We start from the raw sequence: 21,439 nt of genomic DNA, 5'->3' as shown, positions 1-21,439 counted from the left end.
TTTGGGCACCCCAGCTAAAAATTTATGGAAAGATGGAAAAATCTCCAAAAGGCATCAAATTACAGATTAGACATTCTTATAATATGTCAACAAAAGTTAGATTTTATTTGCATCATTTACACTTTCAAAATAACAGAAAACAAAAAAATGGCGTCTGCAAAAGTTTAGGCACCCTGCAGAATTTATAGCATGCCCTGCCCCCTTTGCAAAGCTGAGACCTGCCAGTGTCATGGATTGTTCTCAGTCATCGTCTGGGAAGAGCAGGTGATGTCAATCTCAAAGGTTTTAAATGCCCAGACTCATCTGTAATTAAGAAATGGCAGTCATCAGGAACAGTGGAAGTTAAAGCAAGATCTGGAAGACCAAGAAAAATATCAGACAGAACAGCTCGCAGGATTGTGAGAAAAACAATTCAAAACCCACGTTTGACTGCACGATCCCTCCAGAAAGATCTGGCAGACACTGGAGTTGTGGTACACTATTCCACTATAAAGAGATACTTGTACAAATATGGTCTTCATGGAAGAGTCATCAGAAGAAAACCTCTTCTACGTCCTCACCACAAAAATCATCGTTTGAACTTTGCAAATGAACATATAGACAAGCCTGATGCATTTTGGAAACAAGTTCTGTGGACCGATGAGGGTAAAATTGAACTTTTTGGGTGGAATGAGCAAAGGTACGTTTGGAGAAGAAGGGGCACAGAATTTAATGAAAAGAACCTCTGTCCAACTGTTAAGCATGGGGTTGGATCAATCATGCTTTGGGGTTGTGTTGCAGCCAGTGGCACAGGGAACATCTTACGAGTAGAAGGAAAAATGGATTCAATAAAATTTCAGCAAATTTTGGATGGTAACTTGATGCCATCTGTGAAAAAGCTGAAGTTAAAGAGAGGATGGCTTCTACAAATGGATAATGATCCTAAACACACCTCGAAATCCATGGGGGATTACATCAAGAAGCGTAAACTGAAGGTTTTGCCATGGCCTTCACAATCTCCTGACCTCAACATAATTGAAAATCTATGGATAGACCTTAAAAGAGCAGTGCGTGACAGACAGCCCAGAAATCTCAAAGAACTGGAAGACTTTTGTAAGGAAGAATGGGCAAAGATACCTCAAACAAGAATTGAAAGACTCTTGGCTGGCTACAAAAAGCGTTTACAAGCTGTGATACTTGCCAAAGGGGGCAGTACAAGATATTAACTCTGCAGGGTGCCCAAACTTTTGCAGACGCCATTTTTTTGTTTTCTGTTATTTTGAAAGTGTAAATGATGGAAATAAAATCTAACTTTTGTTGACATATTATAAGAATGTCTAATCTGTAATTTGATGCCTTTTGGAGATTTTTCCATCTTTCCTTGGCTTCTTTATGCACATTAATACAAATTTTTAGCTGGGGTGCCCAAACTTTCGATCCCCACTGTATATATATATATATATATATATATATATATATATATATATATATATATATATGAATGTGTGTATGTCTTTTATATATATCTGTGTTGTGTACAGTGGGGCCAAAAAGTATTTAGTCAGCCACCAATTGTGCAAGTTCTCCCACTTAAAAAGATGAGAGAGGCCTGTAATTGGCATCATAGGTAGACCTCAACTATGAGAGACAAAATGAGAACAAAAATCCAGACAATCACATTGGCTGATTTAGAAAGAATTTATTTGCAAATTATGGTGGAAAATAAGTATTTGGTCAATATGAAAAGTTCATCTCAATACTTTGTTATATATCCTTTGTTGGCAATGACAGAGGTCAGACGTTTCCTGTAAGTCTTCACAAGGTTGGCACACACTGTTGCTGGTATGTTGGCCCATCCTCCATGCAGATCTCCTCTAGAGCAGTGATGTTTTGGGGCTGTCGCTGGGCAACACGGACTTTCAATTCCCTCCAAAGGTTTTCTATGGGGTTGAGATCTGGAGACTGGCTAGGCCACTCCAGGACCTTGAAATGCTTCTTACGAAGCCACTCCTTTGTAAAAACATTAACCTTTAAAAACAAATATTTCAATATTAATAGTTATTGAAATAGAAACAAAAAATCAGCAGGCAAATAATAGTTTAAGGGAGAAGGAGACTAAGCAGTTAATTGGGGCTGATTAGCGTAAATTAAGGGTTAATAAGGGGTTAAAAAGAGGAACATTTTATTTTATTTTTTACTTTTTTTTTTTACTTGTCACATTGCTTTAACTGACATCCCTTTTGATCTGCAGATGAGTGTATAGAATGATACAAAAGTAACAAAATGTTACTTTGTATCTTTGTATAATCGCAGATTGAGGCTCTGTGCACTCTAGGGCGACTCCAAAGTCACGCGATTTCGAGTGCGTCTTTGTTGTGCGACTTTTATGCGGCTTTAAACTCTCTGGCACTTAAATAGCAGGAAAGTGGCATCAAAGTAGTGCAGGAACCTTTTCAAAGTTACTGCGACTTTAGGTCACATAGAATGGAATGGGTGCCGTTCAATCGATGGGCTGCGACTTGTCACACAACCATCTGTATCCAACAGGGGCGGACTGACCATTTGGAAACTCTGGCACTGCCCGAGGGCCCGGGGTCAGTAGGGGGCCCCATGAGCTGCCCCTGGTACCTTTTTCATAGGCTTTTTTGAGTTTGGGCAAGGACACAGGGGCCCCATGATCCCCTATTGCCCGGGGGCCCCATGAGTTGTCAGTCCGGCCCTGGTATCCAAACTCGCATTGCAGGTCACACTAGTGTAAACGGAGTTTTATGCAGAACGCTTTTTTGGCAGCTACAGCCGCCGACACCTTCTATGAACTTACAATTATGCCGCTCTGATTAATCCAAGCCAACGATTTCTGAAAACTAGTGTGGGGGGAGGGTCCCACAAACAGAGTAGAGAGACTGGACATGCTACACACATTCTGTGTACAATGATGATGGGGTTTTTTGGGACGTGTGTAGCATGCCCAAAGTCGGCAACTAGTTAAAGCGACCCTGTCAGGTCCTTGAAAAATAGAGCTGAAAATTCCCTGCAAGAGAAGAGGTAGCAATCCCACCTCTCTGTTGACCCGTATCTCCAACTTCGCCTCTGTTCCGGGAAATGCAACCTCCTCCAGGCCCTCTAGCATTTGGTACTGCTTGGACCTTGAAGTAGGGGACATACCCCGAAAGCTTGTCCTGAAAATTGGATGTTGGTGCAAATAAAAAAAGTATCACGGACAGTACTCAATTGTTTCCGTACTTCCAGGAGAGTCCGATACCAGTACTCACTGTGTGCTGTGGTTCCATTCTCTGACCTCCTAAATGACTGCTGTGTAGTAAGGTGGCAAAGGGGTCAGAGAATGAAATCACAGCATGCAGAAGGTCCGCTGGTACCCCAACTCTCCCTGAACAGTCCCTGAAGGGCTTGTAAATGGCTGCAGCGAGGAGGCAAGAGATATGGACTACTGCCAAGGTGAGTATGCTACCTCTCCTCTTGTTTTTTTTTTGTTTTTGTTTTTTTTATTTGTTTTTTTATATTTTTTTATTTTTTTTTTTTTTTATTTTTATTTCTTTTTTTGTTTTTTTTATTTTTGTTTTTGGAAAAAAAAAATGAAACAATTGTTTTAGGGCTGGTTCACACTAGATGCAGTCCAGTGCGTTTTTTTTTTTCTGCATCAAAAATGCATGCACAGTGTTTTCCAATGGTCCTAGTTCACACCAGTGCAGTCAGTTCCCGGTGCAGAATAAAAAGTGGAACAGTCTGAATTTTTTCTGCACAGAACCATACTGGACTTGCATCAGAACTGCACCGGAACGGAGAGCAATGTGAACTGCAAGCAAAAATGTATCCGGAATGCATTCAGAGTGCGTTTTTGTGCTTTGAACCAGGGGCGGACTGACAACTCATGGGGCCCCCAGGCAATTTGGTGGATCATGGGGCCCCTGTGTCCTTGCCTAAACTCAAAAAAGCCTATGAAAAAGGTACCAGGGGCATCTCATGGGGCCCCCTACTGACCCCGGGTCCTCGGGCAGTGCCCGAGTTTCCAAATGGTCAGTCTGCCCCTGATGTGAACTATCCCCTAAAGTGAACCTATCCTTTAACTTATGTTAAACCACATTTTGGTTCCAAGGATTTCATGGCTCTGCCCCCGCCTACTGTAAAAGCAGAGGAACAGATGTGTTCATTTCTATTAATAATGATCGGGCTTTATTTTTTGTTGATTCCATACGATTTTCCAGCAAGGCGATCGCATCACAGATGTCACTGATTAATACGGCTCTGACATGTAATGAATGAAACGTGGCGGCTCACTGCATCATGTGAATCAGATGTGTCGCTGGGCTTTATTACGTGACATCTGAAGCCAACGCTCTCTTCCCTGTATGATGTCTGACGCTCTCACAGACATCTGAAAAACATTTTTCAGATTTAATAAAACACATGTCGTTTTACAGAAGACAGTATGCTGAAAAAAAAGTGGCAGTTGGGTTAGGAACTGCACTAATGTTTTTTTTATTAGCTTGTGGAGCGCCAGCCAGTTATTGGACAGATTTTACAGCGATATTAACCACTTCCAGTCCGGACACTTTCACCCCCTTCCTGTCCAGGCCAATTTTCAGCTTTCAGCGCTATCACACTTTCAATGACAATTGCGCAGTCATGCAACGCTCTACCCATATGAGTTTTTTAGCATTTTTTTTGGAGACAGATAAAACTTTATTTTGGTGGTATTTATTCACCACTGGGAGTTTTATTTTTTTTTGCTATATAAATGAAAAAGTCCAAAAATTAAAAAAAAATAATCTTTCTTCATAAATCTTGGCCAAAATGTATTCAATTATCTTTTTAGTAAAAAAAAAAAAAATAACCCAAATTAGTTTATAACCAAAAATTATAATTTTTCCAAAAAAAAGTTTACGATTTTATTTTTTTTATATTATTATTTGTTTTTTGTTTTATTAACATACTGTCACCCTAGCAGTACAGTGTCACCATAGTAACACTGTACTACTTGTGGGGGGTGATGAAGATTTTTTTTTTTTTACACTGATTGCTTTTACACCCATAAAGGCTGTAAAAGCAATCATTTCTCCTTCTCTCTGGCTGCATTCTTGCAGCAAATTGAGAAATACTGAGTGAGCTGTGATTGGTCACAGCTTGTCACATGGTACAAGGCTGTTGTGAATAGCCTTGTACCATGTGACCTCTGTCATCATTCACAGATTTCACATGTAGTAAGCAATGATGTCAGAAGTGACATCTTGCTTACTACTATTCATGTGATCACTGATTGGCCAATCAGTGATCACATGATCAGGACCTCACACAGAGGTCCCGTCCGACGATCGGTGCTCAACTGTGTCCTCTGGACAGCTGAACACTGTTTATGAATGGCAACCTGCCCCTGCACTGCCACCGTCTGGCTGTTTACGTATATACATGGGCCGGACAGGAAGTGGTTGAGCCCAAAACCAAAAATTTTATATATTGCCACTTACCAATCATTAGACGTGGCGGCTGCATTGGTTTTTGTTTTTTTTTTGCCTCCCCCCTGTGGCAGGCGCAGCACCCTTTGGTGCCTTGTGCGCTGTGGCATTAGAAAAATTATGCAATTGCTGTTTCTTTGTTTGATTAGACTGACTTTACTCTGTAATTCCTCCAATGCCGCTCTATGGATGCAGTAGGTTTAAAGAGCACACCGAATACTTTAGTTAACTTCTTTAATAACTTCAATCTTCTTCATATAACTGCTTACAATGGCTTGTTTCATTTATCATACAGTAGCTTATTTCTTTATATTACAGTGGTTTGATTTGATAGCTTGATAAATTTGTTAGATTCAGTAAATTCGATTTGCTATATTCGATTCGTTATATTCGTTCGTTCGATCGTTCGTTATATTCGGTGGAACTACAAGTAAAACACACACAACAGTTTCAACACACAGATCTACCTGCACTGCCAAACAATAGAGGAACACACAAGTGCATTAAATACCTATTTGGCCTTCTCTGCTCCATAAAGCTTTTCCGATTGGAACTGTCTGTTTCCTCCTCTGTCTGCTGAGCATGTGTCTCTAGAAAATCCTAGCAGGAAGTTTTACACAGGCATAGATGTGAAACTTGCTGGGATTGGTTAAGGCTCTGCACAGTGTGAGGCTGTCTGTGATTGGCTCAGCTCTATACTAACTCTTAAAGGCATATTTTCCTTTTCTGCTTCTGCTAACACAATGAATATATAAATGTCATATAACAATCAAAGACATAAATTACAGCAATGATTTTGCTTTTGGCTTTAACATGTGCACATATATACTATACTGATGTTATTGGCAGGTTTGGTATACACATATATGTGAACCATATTAGCAACCTAGGACTGGTCTTAGCTGGCCAGCTACACTCCCCTCTGTTTTCACCTGGTGATCTGGCCAGTAACGCACCACCTGTATTAGAGAGCCCCCACTCTGGGTGAAGGAGCACCGGGGGCATAGCAGACAGAAACATTGTCAGTCTAAGGCAGCGTTTCTCAACCTTTTTTCAGTCAAGGCACTCTTTAAAATTGTGGGCAGTCCCAAAGCTCCTATCCTCCATCACTGAGCTAATGTGACTCCGGCACTGATGGAGAGGGGCAGGGAAGGGTCAAACTAGGATGCTGTGCAGGCAGGGGCGTCCCTAGAGTTGGTGTCACCCGGTGTTGTAACACTTGGTGGCACCCCCTCCGACGATTCCCGCAGAATGGATCGCATCTGCGGATTGAGCATAATGGATCGGAGCCCGATCCATTATGCTCCCCAATCCGCAGATCCGATCCATCCTGCGGGGATCGTCAGCATGCAACCTATATGGGGTGTCACCGGACCCGATCCACGAAAAGGTAAGTTCCGACCTTCTAACCGCCGGCGTCCTGACAACCAATGACAACATCAGTTGATAAGGAGGATGTCAACTGCCTGCACACAGGGGCGTCCCTAGGCAGGTGCAGGGGGTGCGCGCCACATCGGGTGACACCTACTACACAGGGTGACACCGGACCCGCTCCTCGAAAAGGTAAGTTGTACGACGATCCCTGCAGGATGGATCGGATCTGCGGATTGAGCATAATGGATCAGAGTCCGATCCATTATGCTCCCCAATCCGCAGATCGGATCCATCCTGCAGGGATTGTCGGTTTGCTTTACAACTTACCTTTTCGTGGAGCGGGTCCGGTGTCACCCCATATAGGTTGCATGTCGAAGATCCCCACAGGATGGATCGGATCTGCGGATTGGGGAGCATAATGGATCGGACTCTGATCCATTATGCTCAATCCGCAGATCCGGTCCATCCTGCGGGGATCTTTGGCTTGCTTTACAACTTATCTTTTCGTGAAGTAGGTCCGGTGTCACCCTGTGCGGTTGGTGTCACCCGGTGCGTTGCGCATCCCCCCCACCTGCCTAGGGACGCCCCTGTGTGCAGGCAGTTGACATCCTCCTTATCAGTTGATGATGTCATTGACAGTTAGGACATCGGAGGCTAGAAGGTCGGAATGGTGCACAGTGAAAATCCTGTGACTTTGTGTAACTAAAAGGCAGGTTTGTTCTACCCACTGGGTTTTGTGCAATTCGTAGACATTTTGCTAAGGTACCCTAGTTGAGAAAGGCTAGTCTAGGGGGAGGGGAGTGTTTGATGTACTAGCAGATTTAGATACACTAACAAGCCAAACTCCAGCTCATACTTTATAAACAGTTACTGCAACATTTTTTTTTTCTTTTGGGAAAGAATTTACATACATAACAGCTGATGGTTGCAAGCACCCCTGTCAGTGGTAAATGGTTTGTCACAACACTTTTAACTGATGCATTTGCAGGACAGCTTGTTCTGTTGAAAAAGAACAGACTTACTGGCTGGATCACTAAGTGAAAGTAAAAGAAAAAAAAAAGAAAAAGAAAACTAAAGCAGCCATCACATCTAAGGATTGGTGAGCTACAATATAGTAAATGTTTGCTTTTGGGTTTAATACCTCTTTAATTGTCTTCATTCCCATTGGGAGCACAGAAGTAAGGGGACATCTTCCCAGTGGGGGAAGAGACCGCAAAATAATCCAATCAGATTTTTGTGCTCAGATGTGTGCCGTGTGGTTCCCGGGTACTTTTATTATTGGTTTATTGGCAAAGTGATTAAGCCGGACTCCAGACATTCAAGTGATCATTTTCTCCCCTACCCCGGGGCAATGTACCTTACCTTGTATCTTACATTTCTAGCTAGATAATTTTTTAAAGACTTTACTGGAGCGGTCGCATGACCAGTCCATACCCATTTTTCTCCTTTCTGTGGTGTGGAGGCAGGCAGGGAGCAGTGGCAGTACAGGAACTACTTGTCCCAGAAAATCTGTATGGTTCAAGGTGGGGGGCATTGATGCTTTGCTGTTTGGGCCAATATTAAAGACTTCTGGCTGCTGGGGCTGCCTCATTACATCACCCCTAGTACTGAGAGCTATAGACAAGGGTGTTAAAATAAAAGCTGGCTATGACAAGAAGCGGCAGCTAAAGCTGGCTGTCGTGTAACCGGAAGTTCCCACAAAGCTATCGCCAAAGGAGAGTGCAACAAAGGTGCCCTGCATAGAAAACATTGATTTCAATTGTAGCCAGCAGATGGAGATTTAGACATTTTAACTGGTTTTCCAGGGGCTTTGTTTTTTAAAGGTCTGTTTGCAGAGCTCAATAGCTGAAGCTAAAATTTACACACAGAGACTGAGTTAAAACTGCGACTCTTTCCCTTCTCTACAAATTACTCTCTTTGAGACCACTTTTGCCTGTTTCTTCTACTATGTTAGTCTGTTTAAGATAACGTTTAGCACTCTGGGAATCCATTGTCTAGCATTCAATTAATTTTTGAAAAAAAAAGGTTGTGTGTGTATGTGTATATATATATATAACAAATATTGTGTGTTTTTGTATGCACGGTATATGTGCATATATACAATTATTACTAATATACCTGGATCATCGAGGTCATTTTCTCACTTTTTTGTAGCATTTTCTATTTGCAGTTCAAATTAATTTCACTTTTGGCTAGGTTTGCATTTCGTTTGTTTTCCTTTCTTTCCTTTCTTTTCTTTCTTTTCTTTTTTTATGGTTTACAGTTTGTGATTTTACCAGCTTAAAAGAATCCTGTTTTCAGCTTTTTAATTAGATCTCAGGAGCTCTTTAAAGGATAGGTTTTGCAGATAAAAAAAATGTGCATTTATTATTTTTGTCCAAAGGAACCTGGAAAGCATTGCACCAGCGATCAGTAGATTGGTGATGCCATGCAGGTCTCCTGCAGACCTGTCAGAATAGTTGGGATGTAAATGTGGCAGGCACGGCTGCAGCTACGGGAAGATGTTACATGTTCCAAAGGTGAACTTATCCTTTAAACAGAATGCATAATGCTTTTTTATTTGCATGTCAGATGAATATGACATAATACATATGCTATGAGGAAAGATTTAAGGAACTGAATTTATTCTTTCTTGAGAAGAGGAGATTAAGGGGGGATATGATCTCCATGTATAATACATACGGGGGGATATGATCTCCATGTATAATACATAAGGGGGGATATGATCTCCATGTATAATACATAAGGGGGGATATGATCTCCATGTATAATACATAAGGGGGGATATGATCTCCATGTATAATACATAAGGAGGGATATGATCACAATGTATAATACATAAGGGGGGATATGATCTCCATGTATGATACATAAGGGGGATATGATCTCCATGTATAATACATAAGGGGGGATATGATCTCCATGTATAATACATAAGGGGGATATGATCTCCATGTATAATACATAAGGGGGGATATGATCGCCATGTATAATACATAAGGGGGATATGATCTCCATGTATGATACATAAGGGGGGATATGATCTCCATGTATAATACATAAGGGGGGGATATGATCTCCATGTATGATACATAAGGGGGGATATGATCTCCATGTATGATACATAAGGGGGGATATGATCTCCATGTATAATACATAAGGGGGATATGATCTCCATGTATAATACATAAGGGGGATATGATCTCCATGTATAATACATAAGGGGGATATGATCTCCATGTATAATACATAAGGGGGGATATGATCTCCATGTATAATACATAAGGAGGGATATGATCACCATGTATAATACATAAGGGGGGATATGATCTCCATGTATGATACATAAGGGGGGATATGATCTCCATGTATAATACATAAGGGGGGATATGATCGCCATGTATAATACATAAGGGGGATATGATCTCCATGTATGATACATAAGGGGGGATATGATCTCCATGTATAATACATAAGGGGGGGATATGATCTCCATGTATGATACATAAGGGGGGATATGATCTCCATGTATGATACATAAGGGGGGATATGATCTCCATGTATAATACATAAGGGGGGATATGATCTCCATGTATAATACATAAGGGGGGATATGATCTCCATGTATAATACATAAGGGGGGATATGATCACCATGTATAATACATAAGGGGGGATATGATCTCCATGTATAATACATAAGGGGGGATATGATCTCCATGTATAATACATAAGGGGGGGATATGATCTCCATGTATAAATACATCAGTGGTTCATATAGTGAACTTGGTGTAGAGCTATTCCCCCTGAGGTCATCACAGAGGACAAGGGGGCACTCTTTACATCTGGAGGAAAAGAAATTTAATCTCCAAACACAGAAAGGTTTCTTCACAGTGAGAGCTGTGAAAATGTGGAATAGACTCCCTCAAGAGTGTGTTCTGTCCAGTGGATTGCTTTAAAAAAAAAGTCCTGGATTCTTCCTAGGATACACAGAATATAACTGGATATAACATTTATAAGTTGATCCAGGGATTATCAGATTGCCTCTCAGGGAATCAGGGAGGATTTTTTTCCCCTGCAGGAGCAAATTGGAGCGTGCTTTGCTGTTTTTTTTTTCCTTCCTCTGGATCAACTGTGGGTGTAGGGTTATTCATTTTTATTTTTCAACCAATAGCTGTTTGGCGTCCGGCAAAGTGCTTTAGATTTCCGGGTGGACGCCATATGGTGTCCTCCCGGGCATCTGCAGTTTTCGCGCTTGCAGAGCCGATGACAAATCTGACTACCGGCCCCCGTTGCCGGTACCATGTGACCTGCTGAGACCAATCACAGCAGATCACATGACAGTTGTATACAATGGATGGCTTCATTCATGCCATCCATTGTATACTAGTGCCTAGCTGTGAATGGTCACAGCAGGTCACATGCACATGTCATGTGATTAGCTGTGGCCAAATCACAGCTAAGCACAAAAAAAAAAAAAAAACACTGAATGAATCGATGTCATTCAGGTAAATGCTTGCTTATAGCAAAGTAATTCTTTGCTATAAGCAAATTGTGTAGAAAAAAAAAAAAATACTGATCACTTCCCCAAAGTAGTACAATGTTATTATGGTAACATTGTACTACTTTGGACATAGTGAAATATGAAAAAAAAATGTAATAAAAAATGTAAAATAAAAAAAATAAAAACAAACATATATATATTTTTTAATACTGTCACCAGTCAGTGTCCCTGATCACCGCCATGCCAGTTATATGATGACGCTGTACTGCACTGGTGACTGTATGTAAAAAAAAAAATAGTGAAAATAATTTTTTTTATTTTTTCATTTTCCGAAAAATTATGACAAAAAAAATACAACTTCAAAAATCTCGCCATGCCTCTTATGAAGTACGTCGGACTGTCTACTCTGCAAAAAGGGGTCATTTGGGGGATATCTGTACTGTCCTGACATTTGGGGGATATCTGTACTGTTCTGACATTTGGGGGATATCTGTACCGTCCTGACATTTGGGGGATATCTGTACTGTTCTGACATTTGGGGGATATCTGTACCGTCCTGACATTTGGGGGATATCTGTACTGTTCTGACATTTGGAGGATATCTGTACTGTCCTGACATTTGGGGGATATCTGTACTGTCCTGACATTTGGGGGATATCTGTACTGTTCTGACATTTGGGGGATATCTGTACTGTCCTGACATTTGGGGGATATCTGTACTGTTCTGACATTCTTGGACCTCAAGATATTAGATTGGCTGTCAGTACTTCAGGATTGATCAATATTCAGATCTATACCATAGTTTGTGAACTCTATAACTTTCCTACAGATTAAATAATACATCCTAATTTGGGTTATTTTCACCAAAGACATGTAGCAGAATACATCTCGGCCTAAATTTATGAAGAACAATTATTTATTTGTAAACTTTTATAACAGAAACAAAGAAAAACGTGTTTTTTTTTCAAAATTTTTGGTCTTTTTTTGTTAATTTAGCAAAAAATAAAAACTCCAGCGGTGATTAAATACCACCAAAAGAAAGCTCTAGTTGTGTGAAGAAAATGATAAAATTTTAGTTTGGGTACAATGTTGTATGACCGGGGTAAAAGTGGGTAAAAGTGCCCGGTATTGAAATGGTTAATAACAAATAGTGTAGAAAAAAAAAAGTTTAAAAACATATAAGCTTTAATCCCAAGTCTTTGTTTTTTTTTTTGTTTTGTTTTGTTTTTTTTAATGGTTGTCCGGCAATTTTAACAACATAAAATGTTGCTGTCGCTGCAATACTGGCATTATCCCTGCTCTGCGATCCAGCGTGGCTCCTCTTATGGGTGCAATGCTGCAGTAAGCACTTTCCGCCATTAGATGTCAGTCTTTCAGGTTGAATATCACCCAGTGTCAAGCAACCTGAAAGACTGAGGACATCCAACCCGTGTACAGCAGGGGTGTCAAACCAGCGGCCCTCCAGCTGTTGCAAAACTACAAGTCCCATCATGCCTCTGCCTTTGGGAGTCATGCTTGCAATAGTCAATCTTGCAATGCCTCATGGGACTTGTCGTTTGGCATCAGCTGGAGGGTCACCAGTTTAACACCTGTGATGTAGGGTATCGTAGACCTGCCCCTTGGGGGGGGGGGGTGTCACCGCAGCGTCCTGCACTCCTAATATAGTGATGTCATGTCTGCTACATTGACTGCACTGAGGGATCGCCCTATGCTGGGTGAAAAGGATCTTGCCTGTCACATGACCAGCCTTAAAGTGTTCCTGAACCCACAGCAGTAAGATCAGTTTGCATTTGCAGTGAAGCATGCTTGTTATACTCACTGTTGAACCTAAGAGGTTAATTTTCCACACTGTGTGTAAAAAAAAGGCTGTTTGATCCTGTCTTCTCTGATTCTCCTCTTCTACTTTTCACAATTCATCTGTTAATAGTACAGAGCTCTAGGAGGCACTCTGCACATGCTCAGTTTAGTGTGTATTGCTAGAGAGTTTTTTTTTTCCTTTGGGAGGGTGCATGTGATCAGCATAGGGCCAATCAGCACTGTCCAGACAGAGGGTCAGGGGTTATGCAGCCTCATAGGACAGTCAGGACAGAATAAAATTCCTTTTACAAGATTAATCACTGCTCTGCTGGACACTGACAAAAGTCACAAGACTGCTATGTACTGCTGATGAGAAAAGGTATTTAGAAGTTTATATTTACTAAAATAATTGCATTTCCATGTTGTGTGTACTGTGGGAGACCAGATATAGTGAATGCAGGGTCCAGGGAGACCAGATATAGTGAATGCAGGATCCTGGGAGACCAGATATAGTGAATGCAGGGTCCGGGGAGAGCGGATATAGTGAATGCAGGGTCCTCGGAGACCAGGTATAGTGAATGCAGGGTCCTGGGAGACCAGGTATAGTGAATGCGGGGTCCTGGGAGACCAATTATAGTGAATGCAGGGTCCTGGGAGACCAATTATAGTGAATGCAGAGTCCGGGGAGACCAGATGTACTGAATGCAGGGTCCTGGGAGACCAGATATAGTGAATGTGGGGTCCTGGGAGACCAGATATAGTGAATGCGGGGTCCTGGGAGACCAGATATAGTGAATGCAGGGTCCGGGGAGACCGGATATAGTGAATGCGGGGTCCTGGGAGACCCTATATAGTGAATGCAGGGTCCGGGGAGACCAGATATAGTGAATGCAGGGTCCTGGGACCAATTATAGTGAATGCAGGGTCCGGGGAGACCAGATATAGTGAATGCAGGGTCCGGAGAGATCAGATATAGTGAATGCGGGGTCCTGTGAGATCAGATATAGTGAATGCAGGTTCCGGGGAGACCAGATATAGTGAATGTGGGGTCTGGGGAGACCAGATATAGTGAATGCAGGATCCGGGGAGACCAGATATAGTGAATGCAGGGTCCGGGGAGACCAGATATAGTGAATGCAGGGTCCTGGGAGATCAGATATAGTGAATGCAAGGTCCTGGGAGATCAGATATAGTGAATGCAGGATCCTGGAAGACCTTAAATAGTGAATGCGGGGTCCTGGGAGACATGAAATAGTGAATGCAGGGGCCTAGGAGACCAATTATAGTGAATGAAGGGGCCTGGGAGACCAATTATAGTGAATGCAGGGTCTTGGGAGATCAGATATAGTGAATGCGGGGTCCTGGGAGATCAGATATAGTGAATGCAGGGTCTGGGGAGACCAGATATAGTGAATGCAGGGTCCTGGGATATCAGATATAGTGAATGCAGGGTCCTGGGAGATCAGATATAGTGAATGCAGGATCCTGGGAGACCAGATATATTGAATGCAGGGTCCGGGGAGACCAGATATAGTGAATGCGGGGTTCTGGGAGATCAGATATAGTGAATGCAGGGTCCGGGGAGATCAGATATAGTGAATGCGGGGTCCTGGGAGATCAGATATAGTGAATGCGAGGTCCTGGGAGACCAGATATAGTGAATGCAGGGTCCTGGGAGACCAGATATAGTGAATGCAGGGTCCGGGGAGACCAGATATAGTGAATGCAGGGTCCGGGGAGATCAGATATAGTGAATGCAGGGGTCCTGGGAGATCAGATATAGTGAATGCAGGATCCTGGAAGACCTTAAATAGTGAATGCGGGGTCCTGGGAGACATGAAATAGTGAATGCAGGGGCCTAGGAGACCAATTATAGTGAATGAAGGGGCCTGGGAGACCAATTATAGTGAATGCAGGGTCTTGGGAGATCAGATATAGTGAATGCGGGGTCCTGGGAGATCAGATATAGTGAATGCAGGGTCTGGGGAGACCAGATAAAGTGAATGCAGGGTCCTGGGATATCAGATATAGTGAATGCAGGGTCCTGGGAGATCAGATATAGTGAATGCAGGATCCTGGGAGACCAGATATATTGAATGCAGGGTCCGGGGAGACCAGATATAGTGAATGCGGGGTTCTGGGAGATCAGATATAGTGAATGCAGGGTCCGGGGAGATCAGATATAGTGAATGCGGGGTCCTGGGAGATCAGATATAGTGAATGTGAGGTCCTGGGAGACCAGATATAGTGAATGCAGGGTCCTGGGAGACCAGATATAGTGAATGCAGGGTTCGGGGAGACCAGATATAGTGAATGCAGGGTCCTGGGAGATCAGATATAGTGAATGCAGGGTCCGGAGAGATCAGATATAGTGAATGCAGGATCCTGGAAGACCTTAAATAGTGAATGCGGGGTCCTGGGAGATCAGATATAGTGAATGCAGGATCCTGGAAGACCTTAAATAGTGAATGCGGGGTCCTGGGAGACATGAAATAGTGAATGCAGGGGCCTAGGAGACCAATTATAGTGAATGAAGGGGCCTGGGAGACCAATTATAGTGAATGCAGGGTCTTGGGAGATCAGATATAGTGAATGCGGGGTCCTGGGAGATCAGATATAGTGAATGCAGGGTCTGGGGAGACCAGATATAGTGAATGCAGGGTCCTGGGAGATCAGATATAGTGAATGCAGGATCCTGGGAGACCAGATATATTGAATGCAGGGTCCGGGGAGACCAGATATAGTGAATGCGGGGTTCTGGGAGATCAGATATAGTGAATGCAGGGTCCGGGGAGATCAGATATAGTGAATGCGGGGTCCTGGGAGATCAGATATAGTGAATGCAGGGTCCGGAGAGATCAGATATAGTGAATGCAGGGTCCGGAGAGATCAGATATAGTGAATGCAGGGTCCTGGTAGACCAGATATAGTGAATGCGGGGTCCGGGGAGACCACATATAGTGAATGCGAGGTCCTGCACTTTAAGACTTCTGCAAAAAGGCAAGCATAAAAGAAGACTAAAAAATAGTATAGTACTGTGCTTTCAGGGAACACAGAGGCTCTGCATCACATGTGGTTACCTAAGGTGTCCTGCATGGAAACACAGCGTGCCCAGAAACCTCTCCATACCGGCACCCATCCATTTCTTCTTTTTTTTTTTTTTTTTTTAAATTTGCAAAACTCCTCCCAAGAGCCAGCCCACGGATAGGGGTGCTTGATTCCGTCAGGACGCTATGTACAGCTCCCTGCCGGCCCCAGCCAAGATTTGCCTGCATTGCATAGTGAAACACATAGACCAAGTGATGACATCACTGGGTTTTAAAAGGTGTGTAATGAAAACAGCTTTCATTTAAAAATGTCGTCATCATCATGTTGATTGGTGGGGGTGGGGGGGGGGTACCAGGGAAGGTAAAATATAAGCAGATGAAGTGATATACAGGCGGCTGTAGCTGGGAGATTGTGATTGAGCTGCTGCCCCGTGTCGTGTCTCCTGTCCTTTTCTGGTCGGTTAGCACTTTTTGTGCTTCTAATTACAACACACTTACCCAGCGTGGCCATACGAAGGTTTCCATTCTCTGGAAACGATCGCTCACGCTTCCCTTCTGGCAGTTTCCACGATCTATTTCGGGATGCCTTTAACACTGAGAGATGAAAGGTAATGACAGGAACCTGAGTGGGTTACACAAGTGTTTGGGTTCCATGTGAACTCTGACTTCTTTAAGGAGGCAAGAAAAATGAGTCCCGGCTTAAAGGGGCACTCCACCCAACAGTGAGGGATGCCTGCTGACAACTCTGATACTGCAAGGTTTTGGGGGGTTCCCACTGTCCTTCCAGTCTTCATAACTAATGTAACAGATGGAGTGGGACCCCCTTCATGATGGCTGTGTTAGGAGTGCAAACCGAAAACTTGAAAGATTAACTACTTGCCAACCGCAGATAGCCGAATGACGGCTACGCTGTGGGAGGGCGTCATATGACGTCCTCCCAGAACGCGCTCTCCTGCGCGCCCCCGGCGATCTCCGTGATCACATTGTCCTACGGACACAGCTGATCACGTGATGTGGTAAAATTCCAATTACAGCGGCCTTTTACCACGTGATCAGCCGTGTCCAATGACACGCTGATCACCGGGAAATGCAATTGCCGGTTCTCGGCTGCACTTTCCTCACGCTGTCAGAGGCTGAGGAAAGTACTGCCAAGAACCGGCAGTTGTCAGAGCAGGGATCGGCACCGATCATCAGGGTACTGATGATCAGTGCCCAGCAGTGCAGCCCACCAGTGCAGCCCACCTGTGCCCATCAATGCCACCCACCACTGCCGCCAGTCATTGCCACCAGTCAGTGCCCAGCGGTTGCACCAGTCAGTGCCACCTATCAGTGCTGTCTATCAGTACCCATCATCAGTGCCGCCTATCTGTGATACCTCATTAGTGCTGCCTATCAGTGCCGCCTATCCGTGATACCTCATTAGTGCTGCCTTCAGTGCCGCCTATCTGTGATACCTCATTAGTGCTGCCTATCAGTAACACCTTATTAGTGCTGCCTATCAGTGCCGCCTATCAGTGATACCTCATTAGTGCTGCCTTCAGTGCCGCCTATCTGTGATACCTCATTAGTGCTGCCTATCAGTAACACCTCATTAGTGCTGCCTATCAGTGCCGCCTATCAGTGATACCTCATTAGTGCTGCCTATCAGTGCCGCCTATCAGTGATACCTCATTAGTGCTGCCTATCAGTGCCGCCTATCAGTGCCCATCAGTGCTGCCTCATCAACGCACATCGGTGAAGGAGAAAAATTACCTGTTTGAAAAATTTTATAATAGAAACAAAGAAACGTTTTGTTTTTTTTTCAAATTTTTTGCACTTTTTTTGTTTATAGCGCAAAAAGTAAAGCATCCAGCGACGATTAAATACCACCAATAAATAAACGGTCACCCGACCCTGCACTGCCACCGTCCGGCCGTTTATATAAAATGGCCGGACGGGAGGTGGTTAATTAACAAATTAAAAATGCAAAACACTTAAAAAAAAACTGCACGGAAAACATGTCAAAATCCTGCACGCAAAACGCAAACAGCATTGGTGTGAACCAGGCCTGAAATGTATTAAAAATGTACCAAAATTGCAGGTGTTGCATTTTTGATGCATTTTGAATCTGACCAGCAACAAGTTAGCAAAAAAAAAAAAAAAAATCAAAAAAGCGCATCAAAACCACGCATGCAAAAATGCATAACGGACAAAACGCAAATTGCATTGGTTTGAACCAGGCTTGAAATGCATTGAAAACCCAACAAAAATGCACACGTGTTGCGTTTTGAGGCTGGGTTTTTTTTACTCACATGACCTATGAAAAATGCACCCTAAGGGCCGGTTCACACTATATAAACGCAGTTCAGATGCCTTCCAAATGTGTTTTTGCATGCGCGTTTTTGGTGTGTCCCGGTGCGTTTTCTGATGCGTTTTTTATGCATTCCAGTTAATTTTTACTTCAATTTAAATAGGGACATGTGCGCGTTTGATGCGTTTTACCACGTTCCAGTACAGTTCTGTGCAGAAAAAATGCAGCCTTTTCTACTTTTTTTTTTTTTTTTTTTTGCAACCGGAACACACTGGAACTGCAAGCACTGATGTGAACTATGACACTGACAGCCATATCACCTACTTTCTGTGTGTTTTGGATGCAGAAAAAAAGCAACTGAAACGCATGTAGTGTGAACCTGGCCCTGATGCATTCTGGTTGCGTTTTTTTCGTGCGCGTTTTTGACAAGTTCCGGTGCAGTTTTGATGCTTTCCATTGCGTTTTTTAAATACATTTCAGTTAATTTTTTCCCCCTCTTTTTCTTCAATTTAAATAGGGACATGTGCGTTTTTGGTGCGTTCTGGTGCATTTTTTATGCGTTTTACCACGTTCCAGTACAGTTCTGTGCAGAAAAAATGCAGCCTTTTCTACTTTTTTTTTTTTTTTGCAACCGGAGCGTATTGGAACTGCAAGCACTGATGTGAGCTATGACACTAACAGCCATATCACCTACTTGCTGTGCGTTTTGGATGCAGAAAAGGGCCGGTCCACACTATAGAAACGCCATTCAGATGCGTTCCGGATGCGTTTTTTGCATGTGCGTTTTTGACAAGTTCCGGTGCAGTTTTGATGCTTTCCATTGCGTTTTTTAATGCATTTCAGTTAATTTTTTTCCCCCTCTTTTTCTTCAATTTAAATAGGGACATGTGCGTTTTTGGTGCATTTTTTATACGTTTTACCGCATTCCAGTACAGTTCTGTGCAGAAAAATGCAGCCTTTTCTACTTTTTTCCTGCAACCGGAATGCACTGGATCTGCAAGCACTGATGCAGGGGCGGACTGACAACTCATGGGGCCCCCGGTCTGTAGGGGAACATGGGGCCCCTGTGTCCTTGCCCACACTCAAAGCACACCCAAAAAAGCCTATTAAACGTACCAGGGTCATTTCATGGGGCCCCCTACTGACCCTGGGCCCTTGGGCAGTGCCCGAGAGCTCGAATGGTCAGTCCGCCCCTGCACGGATGTGAACTATGACATTAACAACCATATCACCTACTTTCTGTGCGTTTTGGATGCAGAAAAAAAGCAACTGAAACGCATGCAGTGTGAACCGGCCCTAAAAGTGGTAAAATCTCAGGAAAAATTGCATGTTTTCGGCGGCCATTATCAGCTACTTCTTTCCTATTGCCAAAATGCCGCTAACACTCTTTTCAGCCGGTAAATCTTGGGCGCCGATATATCTGTGCATCACTAGAATGTATCATTTACATGGATGAGACAAACCACCGAACACTGGCAGGTGTCATTACAATGATCAGCTTTTATTTACCTTTTAAAAATCTTTATCAAAAAAGGAAACAAAAAAATGTTTTCTATAACCGATTATAAAGTGTGAGCTGGAGTTTGGCTGGCTTCCATTTATTAGTGTATTTAAATCTGCTAGTACATCTAACCCTCCCCCCAGACTGACAGTCCTGCTGTCTGCTGTGCCCCCTGTGCTCCTTCATCCAGAGTAGGGGCACTCTAATACAGGAGGTGTGTTACTGACCAAGTCACCGGGTGAAAAGCCAACAAGATTAAAAGTCAGCAGCTATAAATACTGTAGCTGCTGACTTTTAATCTAAGTAGCGGATTTCCTACTGCGCATGTGCGAGTCGCGCTGCGCCTTTTGCTTGGAGCCCAGAACCCCGGTACTACAAGGCCTGAAGTTCACAACAACAGCGTCATTTAACCCTTTAAGTCACTCAGGTGTGATGGAACCCTTTACCTATAAGATGTCTCGTTCTCTGTTCTCCAGGTGTCTGCAGTGGATCTGCTGGTCCCAGGAATCGGGGAGCTGTTTGGGGGCAGCCTGAGAGAGGAGAGACTTCACATACTGCAATCACGTCTTGACAGGTAACCGAGCTTCAATCAGCCGCAAGCAGAATGCCGGGGGAGGATGTATAAAGACCCGGCCTTGTCATTTTTCCCCATTCTTCACACATATGCAATATCATGTGACACCCAAAATGAATATTCCTCTTTACTTTCCGTTCTGAGGCCAATCATCTGCCCAGGAAGTTGGTGTTACTAAGCCCAGGACCCCGCATTCACTATATCTGGTCTCCCCGGACCCTGCATTCACTATATCTGGTCTCCCAGGACCCTGCATTCACTATATCTGGTCTCCCAGGACCCTGCATTCACTATATCTGATCTCCCAGGACCCTGCATTCACTATATCTGGTCTCCCAGGACCCTGCATTCACTATATCTGGTCTCCTCGGACCCTGCATTCACTATATCTGGTCTCCCAGGACCCTGCATTCACTATATCTGGTCTTCCCAGGACCCTGCATTCACTATATCTGGTCTCCCTGGACCCTGCATTCACTATATCTGGTCTCCCAGGACCCTGCATTCACTATATCTGGTCTCCCAGGACCCTGCATTCACTATATCTGGTCTCCCAGGACCCCGCATTCTCTATATCTGATCTCCCAGGACCCCGTATTCACTATATCTGGTCTCCCAGGACCCCGCATTCACTATATCTGATCTCCCAGGACCCCGTATTCACACTATCTGGTCTCCCCAGACCCCGCATTCACTATATCTGGTCTCCCAGGACCCTGCATTCACTATATCTGGTCTCCCTGGACCCTGCATTCACTATATCTGGTCTCCCAGGACCCCGCATTCACTATATCTGGTCTTCCAGGACCCTGCATTCACTATATCTGCTCTCCCCAAATCCTGCATTCACTATATCTGGTCTCCCCAGACCCTGCATTCACTATAGCTGATCTCCCAGGACCC

The 21,439-nt window shown here is 43.5% G+C and overlaps 1 protein-coding gene and 1 long non-coding RNA gene across 7 annotated transcripts in view; one reads left to right on the top strand and one right to left on the bottom strand.

The window, feature by feature from the left end:
• Positions 1-20,561, top strand: part of LOC149440253 (asparaginyl-tRNA synthetase-like) — a 142,873-nt gene extending 122,312 nt beyond the window's left edge. For all 6 annotated transcript variants that reach the window (XM_089658854.1, XM_089658856.1, XM_089658852.1 and 3 more), the window contains one exon: positions 20,439-20,561. In XM_089658854.1, the coding sequence (XP_089514980.1) occupies positions 20,439-20,540 (102 nt within the window). In that variant the 3' untranslated portion in view covers positions 20,541-20,561. The remainder of the gene's footprint in view (positions 1-20,438) is intronic.
• Positions 1,664-20,654, bottom strand: LOC149440252 (uncharacterized). The gene is made up of 2 exons (XR_016307698.1): positions 20,409-20,654; positions 1,664-2,007 (listed from the first exon to the last, which is right to left on the bottom strand). It is a non-coding gene; the product is annotated as an uncharacterized LOC149440252 (long non-coding RNA).
• Positions 20,655-21,439: the final 785 nt, after the last annotated feature.

The sequence above is a fragment of the Staurois parvus genome, unplaced genomic scaffold (genome assembly GCF_062004578.1).
Source record: "Staurois parvus isolate SC_StPar_1 unplaced genomic scaffold, SC_StPar_1.0 ptg001103l, whole genome shotgun sequence".
NCBI classification, from domain to species: Eukaryota; Metazoa; Chordata; class Amphibia; order Anura; family Ranidae; genus Staurois; species Staurois parvus.
The sequence above is the reverse complement of the archived record's forward strand: the minus strand, read 5'-3'. Positions and strand labels throughout refer to the sequence as shown.